Source organism: Tenrec ecaudatus, chromosome 13 (genome assembly GCF_050624435.1).
Source record: "Tenrec ecaudatus isolate mTenEca1 chromosome 13, mTenEca1.hap1, whole genome shotgun sequence".
In the NCBI taxonomy this organism is placed as follows: domain Eukaryota; kingdom Metazoa; phylum Chordata; class Mammalia; order Afrosoricida; family Tenrecidae; genus Tenrec; species Tenrec ecaudatus.
This window is the reverse complement of record NC_134542.1, coordinates 139,304,894-139,317,531: the sequence shown is the minus strand read 5'-3', so window position 1 is coordinate 139,317,531 and position 12,638 is coordinate 139,304,894. Positions and strand designations below refer to the sequence as shown.

Sequence of the window (12,638 nt, the reverse complement as noted above, 5' to 3'; positions counted from 1 at the left end):
TAGATGTTTGTTTAACCCCTCCCTCATGGAAGTTTTTCTTCTTTGCCTAGCCAGAGGTCAGAGAAAGCCACACTGTTAACTCGGTTGTTTCTGGGAAGTATGAAAATAGAAAGTTTGTAAGCCCACTTGCTTCCGCCATTAAAATTTGATCTTTTGATGGGTTTAGGCCATGCCTATAAAGAAAGTTTTGAAAAGATATGCCCAACCCAGTGCTTTGGAGTACTCAGGAACCAAGGGTCTTTGTCAGAAACTGGGAAAAATCTGGAACCATGAAGAAAACGCCCCTCTAGGACTGAATGTTAAAGGGAGCCGGAGAGCAGACTAAAATGCTTGCAAGTGACCACCTGGATCTACTTGTTGGGGGGAAGTGGGAGATATGCAGCAATAGAGAGACAGGCTGAGTTTGGCCACTGACACATGTGAACTTGGTTTTACAGGAAAAAAGAGAAGATAAGAGTGGGTTGACTGGTCTAAAGTTCATGACATAGCACAAGGGGACTAGGCTTGTTGAGTATTCGTGAGAGCCCATGGTCTAAAGCAGGGGTCCTCAAACTTTTTAAACAGGGGGCCAGTTCACTGTCTCTCAGACTGTTGGAGGGCCAAACTATAGTTTTTTAAAAAAAACTATGAACAAATTCTTATGCACACTGGATGAGTCAGCTGTTAAGCAGGACAGGCCGCGGCGGCAAAAACACCCAGCAGGCCGGATAAATGTCCTCAGTGGGCCGCATGTGGCCCGTGCACCGTAGTTTGAGGACCCCTGGTCTAAAGGCAAGGCGACCAATGGGCAACCTGTGGAGGCTGAGTGAGGCAGCCCATGTTGAGTTGACCAGAACACAAACGGCTAGAGATTTTTGAGCCTGGGAACTGGTGCATATTGTTGCTGACTTTATGGATGGCCTGTCCGGATTTGACTTTGCTTATGGATGCAGACTTCACAAGGTTCCAACTGGAATGAAGACTCTTCATGTTGAAAAATATGATTGTCTTCTCAGAGAACTGGGTTGATGTAAGTGGGTAGTACATAAATTGGATACTCAAAATTTGGGGGATAAAGGCATGAAGTGTTTGGCTTACAAACTTTCATAGGTGGGGTAACATTCACAGGATTATAGGATTAAGGTGTAGGTGTTACTTAATTTCAATCATGAAGCTAAAGAATTATGTACAGGTGCCAAGTTGGCACAGGGTGGATTGAGGTGGTTAGTTTATTGTGCCAACCTGGCCGATAAACACGTGGGGTTAATTGAAGGGCGGAGGGATAAATGACTCAGAGAGCCTCAGCTTTCTAGTTCTCGGGTCTCTTGCTTTCTGATGGTCGGACCAGAGTGCAACTGCCTTAGCCAGTCCCCTGCTCTAGCTGGCAAGGCTTACTTCCTGAAAGACATCCTTGAGGAGAAGCCACATGGCCCTACCCCGATGCAGCCCTGGGTGCTGGAGCACCCGTGTGGAGACCCCAGCCAGTGCTGAGATGCTTACATATTTACTGACTCGGCTTTCCTCCTGCAGTCGGCATCATTGCATCTGTTTTTTGAGATGGAGGAGGACTTTGAGGATTGGTGTTTGACATGTGGGTTAATGGGTTAATGTTGGACTGTGGGCTTGGGCAACACTGGATTGGGATGTTTTCTTGATGCTCACTTAACCCTTATATAAGACTCTCTCTTATACATGAGTTTCTGTAGATTTATTTCTCTAAAGTACCCAGACTAATACAGCAACATCTAATAACTGGAGGTAGATTACTCCATATGCAAGGTAAGCATGGAACTACCTACACTTACTTCCTAATCAGTAGCGAACAGTTAAACATTTTGTTTACCATGTCAGGCTTTCACGAAATCTGAGCTATTGTTAAAAAAGTGGAACTATTCACTACATATTAATAACTGAGCTCAAGTAAACCTGGGCTTACCTAGCTTACTGGTGCTCTGTCCCATTAGACTTCACATTTCAAAGGAAACTTTAATTCTGTGAGAAATGGCTGGAAGACTGGGAGGGAGGTAAATGCCAGTCCCACCTAGAAGCAGAAACCTTGATGTGACACATATATGTGACATTGTTTGCTTCAGGTTAGTAAGTAAACAAAAGTGTAATCCAATCCTGCTAACACCACCAACAGCAAATACTTTCCTAGCAACATCTTGCCCAATGTTTGACAAAACAATTGGGCTTCACAGCCTGGCCACATTGATACATCCAATTAACCATCACAGTGTGCCTTTGAATTGCCCATGGAGCCCCCTAACCCAGAGATTGGTGGACCTCACTCCCAGGGTTTCAGATTCAGTAGGTCTGGGGTGCAGGGGTCTGAGAATCCAATATTGCATTTCTTAAAATTCCCAAATGATTCTGATAATGCTGGTAGGAAATCACTGCTTTAAAAATATGTTTTATTGAGTTTTTGGTGAAGGCTTACACTCAAATCTCCTATATATATAATTTTGTACATAATTATACTATATACAGAGGTATACATAATTTCAAATTTCAATATATAATATGGATAACGTTATCCATCTGTATGTATATTCTATAATATCTATAGTTATTTATTACAATATATTATATAGAAACCATAAATTATGTATGATTTGAGTTCTTATCCACATTTTCCTCCCATTCCAGCCAGGAATATTTACTGTGACCCCAGTTAGAATGACCCTTGAAGGCAGCCAGCACCATCTGGTTCTGCTACTCTTAGGGAAGAGGAGGTGGTGGGGCCTGTTTTCTTCTGTGACACTTTGTTGGCCTTTTCACTGTTTTGATCCAGGAGAGGAAAGACAGACAGTGATGTCTTAGATGGCCATTCCAATGTTTATAAGGTCCCGTACACTCACTTCACTAGGATGCAGGTCACAATTCCTGTGAGTCATGTTATGTCAATTGACCAGTTATTTCATGAGACTATGGTCCTAAGTTTTCACACCAAGAAATCCAGTCTTGGAAGGTGCCTGGTTATGTCTGAAGACTACTCATATTTGCGTCTTCAATGGATACATGCATGCACCGACATATTTGTACTTGCCCATACCTATCGATTCTTCTAAGGAGCCCTGCGGGTGCAGAGGGCAAAGCACTGGCTGGTAACCCACAGATCAGCACTTCGAAATGACCAGGTGCTCAGCAGGAGCACCTGTGGCAGCCTGCTTCCCATAAAGCCTTGGAAATTGTACGGGGAGGTTCCACACTGTCTGTCCAAGGCCATGAGTCAGAATCAACATGATAACAATGGATTTGGTTTTAATGAATACTTCTATTTTTTTATCCATGTATACACCTGCACCCTCTTGCATCCCAATATCCTGTACCCATCTGTTTGTGTCCAGACACTTGCTCTTCCTTTGGTTGTACTGTGGTGCACATTGGAGGCCACTTTTCACATCACCCAAAGTACCACTTCTCTCCCATGTAAAGCACCTTCCCCAACTCCTCTCTCTGGTAACCGCCAATGGATATCGGTCTCTCTCTTCACCTAGATCTATTATTTTTATGAAAGAGAAATCAGTATTTGTCCTTACAGGCATGACTTAGCATTACGGGTTCCAGTTCCCTCTGTTATCACACGTTCTTCCTACTCTTCGTTGCTCTTTTGGATTGTGTGTATCTCATCGTAGGTAGGTATGTACTACAATTTGCTTACCATTCATTTGTTGATGGGCTTTTGGGTTGTTTCCCTCTCTGTGCTATTTTGAAAAAAGCAACAATGAACGTACGTATGGGTATATGTCTAATAGTGTCATTATTTCTAGGAGCCCTGGTGATGCAGTGGGTTAAGTGCTGGACTGCTAAACACAAGGTCAGTAGTTTAAACCTACCAACTGCTTAATGGAAAAAAAAAGATAAGGCTACCTGAGGGGACACTAGTGATCACGTGTTGGGCAGTTTAAAACTACTAGCTGCTCCTTGGGGAAAAGATGTGGTGTTCTACTCCTGTAAAGAATTACAGTCTTGGAAACTCACATTGACTTGATGGCAGTGGGTTAGTTAGGTTTATTGTGCCAACCTGACCGATGAACACATGTGGAATTAATTGAAAGGCAGGTTAATTGAAGGGTGGAGAGATAAATGGCTCCGCTCTTGTCTCTTGCTCTCTGATAGTTGGACCAGGGTGAGGTGGCCTTAGCTAGTCCTCTGCCTTAGCTGGCAAGGCTCACTTCCTATGAGACATCCCTGAGGAGAAGCTGGTACATGAACCTACCCTGATGCTGCCCTATGCACTGGAGAAGCCGCATGGAGACCCCTGCCAGTGCCGAGATGCGTACAATGCCACTGGATCCAAAGACTTTCCACCCACTGGCCTGTGACCATCCTGCATTTGGCATCATTGTGTGTGTTTTGTGACTTCTAGGAGGACTTTGTAGATTGGTGTCAGACATGGGCTAATGTCGGACTTTATGGGCTTGGACTGGACTGGGTTGGGATGCTTTCTGCATGTACACTTACCCTTTATATAAAGCTCTCTCTTATACACATAAGAGTTTCTGTGGATTTGTTTCTCTGGTCTACTCAGACTAACACAGGCAGTGAGCTTGTTTGTTTGTTTTTTATCTGCTCCTATACATATTTACAGTCTCAGAAACCCTAGACTGGGCTTCCTACTCTGTCTTGGAAACCCACAGGGGGCCACTATGTGGCCTTAGTGTATTTGTAAGTGTAGTATATTGTGGACAGGATCAGGTCACCTCCTGGAGGCAAAGCAATAAATACCCCAATTGGTTGGGTTGGGTAGGGTGGGTGGGGGAGTAGTCTTAGCCTTTCAAACGACCGCTTCATCTTCCTAAGCCCTGCTCTTTCATTTTACCTCCATTGTTTCTAATAATTTTGAGAAATCTTGGTTCCATTCCCTTGCCTAGTACAACATTAAGCAGAGGACAGACATGTTGAGCTTGTAGGAGGCCCAGCCTGTAGCGAGTAGCACAAGGTGTAGGGAGTCCTGTGGGTCCCAGTGCTGACCATTTAGGAGGTGCTCACCTCTTTGTGGTGTTGAAGCTGTACCCAGCCTCCATAGCCGTATCTCTGCGGGGGGGAGAGAAACACACAATTAGACTCAAGAGCAAACAGGTGGGATGTCCTCATGGCAGGGAGTTCCTGATCTCCACCTCTTCCAGTGTCACGATCTGATTCCTTCTCAGATCCAGCTTGATGGATAGACGTGGCGAGCCTGGAGACAGGCTGGAACTGCCCCTGGGTGTTTCTGAAACTGGCGCTCTTCATGGCCTTAGAAACGTCTGGTGGTTTCAAACTGCTGACCTTGGCTAGCAGGCCAATGTGGAACCACTGCACCACTGGGGATCCTCTTATTTAGATGCGGATTAACTCACCTTGTCCGCACTCAAGTCAATCTCTTTGAGCAGCAAATGAATGTGGTAGGACTGATAGTGTTATCTTTCTCCTAATATAGATGGCACTTTTCAATGCGGATGGATGTTAAAGCTGTTTGTCTATGCACCGTTTAACTTCTCACAGACCCCTGTGCGTGCACGGACCGGAAGGGTCAGTCTTTAGAACATCTCTCGGAAACTCGCAATTCTGAAAAGCTCACGAAATCAATTTCGTGGCTAGAGAGCCAGCTATTTGGAAAAGCATGACATATTGACAAAGGAGTGAGGAACGGCTGCTGCTGACGTCTCCTTTGTACATCCTCCACTTAGCCCTTCTTGGCCACTTCCTTCATCCACTGCCGCACCTGCCTGGCTCAGATGAGGTCTTCCCTTTTGCCACTAGTATCGGTTCGGATGACCTTCTAGCAAGTTAAAAGCGGGGAAATTAATGTCCCCCACCCAGCAGCCCTCAACCAATGACCAAAGGGAGTTGACATATAAACCTCCCTTGTCCCCTCCCCTCAGGCTGAAGAACACAGAGATGACTGGCTCCCAGCACACCTGTTAGGAAAGCAGGCAGTGGCTCAAGAGTAAACACATCACTGGCTGCCTTGCACCTCTGGCTCACCCCTCACTCTTCGACTGGTGTTTCCTGGACTCGCCTCCAAAATAAACTACCTGTGTTTAAGCCAGTGGTTCTCAACCTGTGGGCCGCGACCCCTTTGGGGGTCGAACAACCCTTTCACAGGTGTCACCCAATTCATAACAGTAGCAAAATGACAGTTATGAAGTAGCAACGGAAATGATTTTATGGCTGGGGTCACCATGTGGGGTCACCATGTGGTGGTCACCATGAGGAAATGTATTTAAGGTTGCGGCATGAGGAATGTGGAGAAGCACTGGTTTAAGTCCTTGTCTCGAGTTTGCTTCCTGAGAAACCCAAGCTAATGTAGAAAGGGATGGAATAGAAGGAAACATAATGAAGCTGTCTCCCATGAAGTAAGAAAATAGCGTTGCATGAAATTGGTTTCCATTATGTATGAGAGGGAGGGGGAGTCAAAAGGTATTGCTACTATGGTTCCACTCAATGCGTGCATGGGTTTACTCCAGACAAAGTGGGGAGGATATGTTGAGAAGCAATAGCCTCATGCTTTGCTATTTCTGTTTAGTACAGGTTTCTATGATTTTGTAGTAACACTTTTTTAATTTACCTTTGTATTTAAGGCTTTTGATTCCTCAGACATTGAGCTTCCATCAATATTACAGTAATTTTGTTCGGTATTGTGCTCATCAATTTAAATAATCCGTTTTTTTATGAGATTAGTGAATATTTAATTTTTTTCTTTTTTTACATTTTATTAGGGGCTTATACAAATCTTATCACAATCCATACATATACATACATCAATTGTATAAAGCACATCTGCACATTCCCTGCCCCAATCATTCTCAAAGCATTTGCTCTCCACTTAAGCCCTCTGCATCAGGTCCTCTTTTTTACCCCCTCCCTCCCTGCTCCCCCTTCCCTCATGTGCCCCTGGTAATCTATACATTGTTATTTTGTCATAAATAATCCGTTTTTACATAAAAATTCCAGTAGTGATTTTGACCAAAGAAGAATGGACACGCTTGAATTGTGGTGCTGGGGAAGAATACTGAAAGCACCCCGGACAGCCAAAGGACACCCAAATCTGCCTTGGAAGAAGTGTGGTCAGAGCATGCCTTTGAGGCAAGGATGGAGAGACTTGGTCTTACATACTTTGGACATGTTGTCAGGAGAGTCCAGCCCCTGAAGAAGGACCTCCTGCCTGTTAAAGGAGGGTGATTTGGACAAAAAGGCAGGCCCTCAATGAGATGCACTAACAGAGGCTGCAACAATGGGCTCAAGCAAGGAAACCATTGCGAGGAAGGTGCAGGACCAGACAGTGTTTTGTTCTTTTGTGCATCGCTTCTCTTGGGTTGGCACAGACTTGGTGGTACCTAACGACAAGAACAACAGTGACGATGAATCACATCATCACTCTTCAAGTGTCATACAAATGTTTGTACCGAGTCACAATATAAAGGGCACTCCTTCCTGTATAGCATGAATTCAAAAAAATTAGATAAAATTATGGAGAAAATACTTGATTTTGTCCACATCTTGAAGTCACTGATGTCTCCCTTTAGTTGTTGCTCCTGTGCTTTATTCATTTAAGTGGAAACTTACAGAGCACATCCATGTCTCCTCAAGCTGTCAGTATCAGTCTCTCAGAGTGGATTGGTCTGAGACGTGGGTACTTCATGGGTGTGTTTGTCCCTCTTGTAGGCCTCTATTTGGGCTGAAAGGTGACCCTCTATGCCACTAGCGCTCCTCCGTCCCCTAGGACAGATGTTCTTTTACAAAGATCCTAACTGAAACTCTGACCAAAATCGTGAGTAACAAGAGAAAATGAGAAGAGGCCTCTGCATCTCAAATCTCAGTGGCTTTCCATCATCAGTTAATCATCAGCCCAGGTGTGCTGACTCTGCTTTTCTATTTCTTCATTTCAGGGAGGAGGTCAAGGTCATGGGGGTGTGTCTGTTAATATTTTAAAGGGAAGGGAGGTCATCAGTCAGGGGAGGGAAGCAGATAGTATCTCAAAGGGACGTCATCTTCTAAAACAGTAGTACAGGTTTGCTCTTTATTTCCTATTTACATCTTGTATTATTAATTTTTTATTACTTTTTTGGGGGGGGCTCTTACATCTCCTATCACAATCCATACATTCATCCATTGTGTCAAGCACATTTGTACATATGTTGCCATCATCATTTTCAAGGCATTTTCTTTCTACTTGAGCCCTTGGTATCAGCTCCTCATTTTTTACCCCCACCCTCCCTCATGAACCCTTGATAAGTTATAGATGATTATTTTGATATCCTACATTGTCCTCTGTTATCCTCCACTCACTTTTCTGTTGTTCGTCCCCCTGGGAGGGGGTTATATGTTGATCAGTTTATTCTTTCAATTGTTTTATTAGGAGAAAATTTTAAAGGATTTATTTTAATATTTTAAAAAAGTTTTTTAAGGGATATATTTTTAAAAGACAGATGCTTTAAAATAATACTTTCCTAATTGAGGAGCAATTTCAAGACAAAAGACTATCTGTTATAGTTCATGTCTCTTCTATTCGCCGTTTTCTCTGACTGAAAATGAGAAAGGGAGGGAGAGGGGGGCCCAGCATCATGTAGATCTACTTTCAGTCACTTCATTCATTCTAGCTGGAAAACACACAACTGTTTCTGCTAGTTGTTTAATCACTGGCTTACTCGGACTGTGGGTTCACAGCAGGTTCCAATGGCTCTGTGATAACGTCCTTTGTGGACCTACTTGGTGGAAGGATTTGCGGGGAGCCGGTTGCTATAAATGGAGCTACCGGGAAGCAGAAGGAATTGTAGCCACCCCAAGTGGAGCATCTCATTGGGTCCTAAATTTAATAGCAAGATAACCATCCTTCCCAAAGAATCTGAAGAGTGTGTCCCTCAGAATCAAGGTATTTCTCTTGGACATTGGCTTAAGTCACTTTGGGGTTTTCTGAAATACTCTGGCATTCCTGAATTTTTTAACATCATTTTATTAGGGGGTTATACAACTCTGATCACAATCCATGCATATATCAATTGCGTAAAGCACATTTGTACATTCATTGCCCTCATCATTCTCAAAATATTTGCTCTCCACTTAAGCCCTTGGCATCAGGTCCTCATTTTTCCCCTCCCTCCCTGCTCCCCCCTCCTTCATGAACCCTTGATAATTTATAAATTATTATTTTGTCATGTCTTGCATTGTCTGATGTCTCCGTTCACCCACTTTACAAGGATCTACATATCACCTCCTCCCTGGGGGACGAGAATTCCTGAATTTAAGACTGAATCCCAAGCTAGCAATCTAACGAGAATGAAAAAAAAAACCATGTTCTTCTCTGAGTAATAGTCCTTGTATCTGCTGACGGGTGGGGCTGGAAAGTCTCTAATGGCAAGGAATCCCTTAGGTAAGACTAGCTTACTTCTTGCTGTGTGTGCCTCAGCTGGACAAGCAGGTGGATGCCATGCCGATTGGAGCCCCTCGTTACTGTGGCATCCTCTTGGAGGATGGGCCACTGTAGGCAGCTCTTTCTGGGCTAGGGGAGAGTAGAATGGGCAGTGCCCATTAGAGACCACCATGGTAGGTCCCTAAACCTTTCAAGAGGATTGTCTCTGAACCTCAACGAGGAAAGTTGTAAGATTGGAATGAATGCTATTGGTTGGAGAGTAATTTTGATCTGTGCCTTAGATTTTTCAAAAAGTCCAAGATCAGGGAGTATAGTCTTTTTCTTCCTTTGCCTGCATTATAAATAAGTTCACTCACTCGTTCCTTCTACCAGTCATCAGTGAGCTCTCAGAAACGATGAGCGGAAAACGACGAGCATCACAAGAAGGAAGCATCGGTGGGTGACTTCCAAATGTACACCCATGAAGTAACAGGCGCTAAACGTCCCTGGTGCGTTCCTTTCATGAAATGATTGACATCTGGTTTGCACTTTGAGAGAGTTGTTTACACTTTCATAAGATGTGACCAGCACGGCAGCATTTAGAACAGCAAGTTCCCCTCTGGGCATTTAATCTCCTTTAGGGGCATTAGTTTGATTGCTTCAGTTTTTACTAATAGTAAGGTCTTTAAAAATGGTTCCAGATCTTGTATTCTCAAACTAGAGCAGTGGTTCTCAACCTTCCTAATGCCGTGACCCTTTCATACAGTTCCTCATGTTGTGGTGACCCCTCAACCATAAAATTATTTTCGTTGCTACTACATCACTGTCATTTTGCTACTGTTATGAATGGGGCGACCCCTGTGAAGGGGTCCTTCAACCCCCAAAGGGGTTTCAACCCACAAGTTGAGAATCGCTGATCTAGAAGGTCTGGCCCCCACCTTCCTAAACAACAATGAAACACTTAAGATTAACATTCTCCCAGAAAGTATACCTCAGAAATAACCCTCACTGCTATTGGGTTGACTCATAGTAACCTTATAGGACAGAGTAGAACTTCCCCTGTGGGTTTCTAACACTGTGACGCTTTCCCAGAGGTCAATAACCTTGACCATGGAGCTGCTGTTTTGTTGAACTGCTGATCTTGCGGCTGGCAGTCCAACATGTACCCACTCTGCCACCAAAGCTCCCAGAAAGTACTTATGAGAAGGAAATGGTTTCATTTACCTGCACAATGAACCCTATCTTACTTAGAGTCTGGTTTAATTATTTTTCTTAGTTGAGATAGTAAAACATGAAACATTATCAATGGTGTGAAAGACTGGGTAAAACCTGATAAACTCGCTGTCCTCAAGTTGCTTCAGACTGGGAGTCACCCCACAAGACAGAGTGGAACTGCTCCTTAGGGTTTCTGAAACTGTAAATGTTTACGGGAGCAGGCTGCTTCATCTCTCTTCTCTGGCGTGGCTGGTGGGTTTGAACAGCCAACCTTTATGTTAGCAACCCAATACTTATCCCACAGTGCCACCAGTGCTCCTCAGAGCCTGATACGTAACTCCATACACTCATGCTCACCCTAAGTAAACCTCAAACCATTGGTCATTTCCTTTGATGTTCCTCACCTTCCTCTGCAAATTCAAGAAAAAGTTCTTAGTGACAGAAGGACATTTCCTTTCCATCTTGGGAAAAACACAGAATACACTTTGGGGGCATTTGGAGTGTGTGTGTTTTTTTTAATTCACCCACTCCCTAATTTTTCATAATAAGGATTTATATCTTAGATAATGTCCAAAAGGATGATTTCAGATAATGTCCTAAAATGGGGGGGGGGGGAAGTCCACAATGCTATTTTTTTTGGTGCTTCTCAAACTTGATTTAAACATAGATAAATGTCTGAGAAGCCCCAGAAACCCATCCCATCCCATTCCATTACAAGTCTCTTACTTGAAGCTGCAACATTACATCCTGTAGCTGGCACACAGCTACCCAACAGCTGAATATGTGGTTTAAATGGAAGTAAAACTTCCTGTCTTAAAGGATCCAGAAATTTTAAAGACCTTCCTTTGAGGAGAAAAATGGGATTTTGAGAACACATTTCTTTTATTCACAGTTCTTTCAAAATAAGTATAAACATCATTCTTAAAAATTGGGAAAATCAGAGCTACCAAGTAATTTTAAATTTCCCTCAAAATAGAGAAAGGTAACTTCTAATTTCCCAAAGAAGAGAATTGTCAATAATAGAGATACTTTTTTTAACCCAGAGAGGTTTTTGGAAATAATTCAGCAAATAAATTTCCATTACCTTTTTCAAATCTGGCCATTCTCTTGGTAGGATATGACTATGGATGTCAATTTTCATCTCCACAGGATCGGCAAAAAGGAGAATCTGAGGAAAAAAGTTACGATGGGAATCGATCCCCCACGAAAACCATGAGGTCAATGGATTGAGCCACTCTGTTCCTCTGGGCCTTCCCTTCAGGAAGCAGTCAGCAGACCCGCTTGGCTCAGCCTTGGTCCCTTGAAACTGCTTTGTTCAAGTTCAAAGTTCTGCTTCTTGGTTAGCCTGACTTGGGGTAAACAACTCATTGGTAATCTGGGTTCTGGGCACAAAACTAACTTGAAAAAGTGGACTGTCTGCAACTCAGTGAGCTGCAAAGTACTGCAGGGCACTTGGAGTCCCGCCAAGTCCAAAGCTGACAAAATTTTTAATTTTTACTTGTATATTTCATTTTAGTTCTGTTAATGCATGCATATGGTGAAAACAGAGCAGTACAGAAGGATTTTTAAAGAAAAATAAGTGATTCCTGATTTGCCTCTTCATACCCTTGGTTTTACTCCTCAGTGGCAAACAAATGGAATACTTCTAGGATCTTGTTAAGTTACCATATATACTTGAGAATAAGCCGACCTGAATATCAGCTGAGGCACCTAATTTTACCACAAAACTGCATTAAAATTGTGCTGAAAAATTTGGCTTATACACAAGTATGTGCGGTAGTTATGCCTGGACCATATTTAGAAACTGGCTTGCTCACAAAAATTTAGCATATTAAGAAAGTTGTGGGGGATGTTGCAGCTTCAGTTTAAAATCATAGAAAGGGGTCATTCTTCATACATTCTTCATGCATGCTGTTCTCCTTTGCCTTTCAGGATTCATCTATTTAACATTTACTGGGAATCGCCATGTGAGGAGGACTTGAGGCTGAGTGAGAGATAAAAGGATCCGTACACTATGGTAGTTGTATACAGCCTAGTTGTAGGGAAATGAAGACAGGAGCCATTGAAAGGTTTTAGAGGAGTCTAGCAAAGGCAGAAAGCTAGGGCA

General features: G+C 43.2%; 1 protein-coding gene across 1 annotated transcript in view; it reads right to left on the bottom strand.

Annotated features, from left to right (window-relative positions):
• Positions 1 to 11,672, bottom strand: part of ACMSD (aminocarboxymuconate semialdehyde decarboxylase) — a 65,619-nt gene extending 53,947 nt beyond the window's left edge. Inside the window, exons 1-2 of the mRNA XM_075530068.1 lie at positions 11,616 to 11,672; positions 4,975 to 5,019 (exon numbers count right to left, since the gene is read on the bottom strand). Of these exons, the coding sequence (XP_075386183.1) occupies positions 4,975 to 5,019; positions 11,616 to 11,672 (102 nt within the window). The remainder of the gene's footprint in view (positions 1 to 4,974; positions 5,020 to 11,615) is intronic.
• Between the last annotated feature and the right edge of the window lie 966 nt (positions 11,673 to 12,638).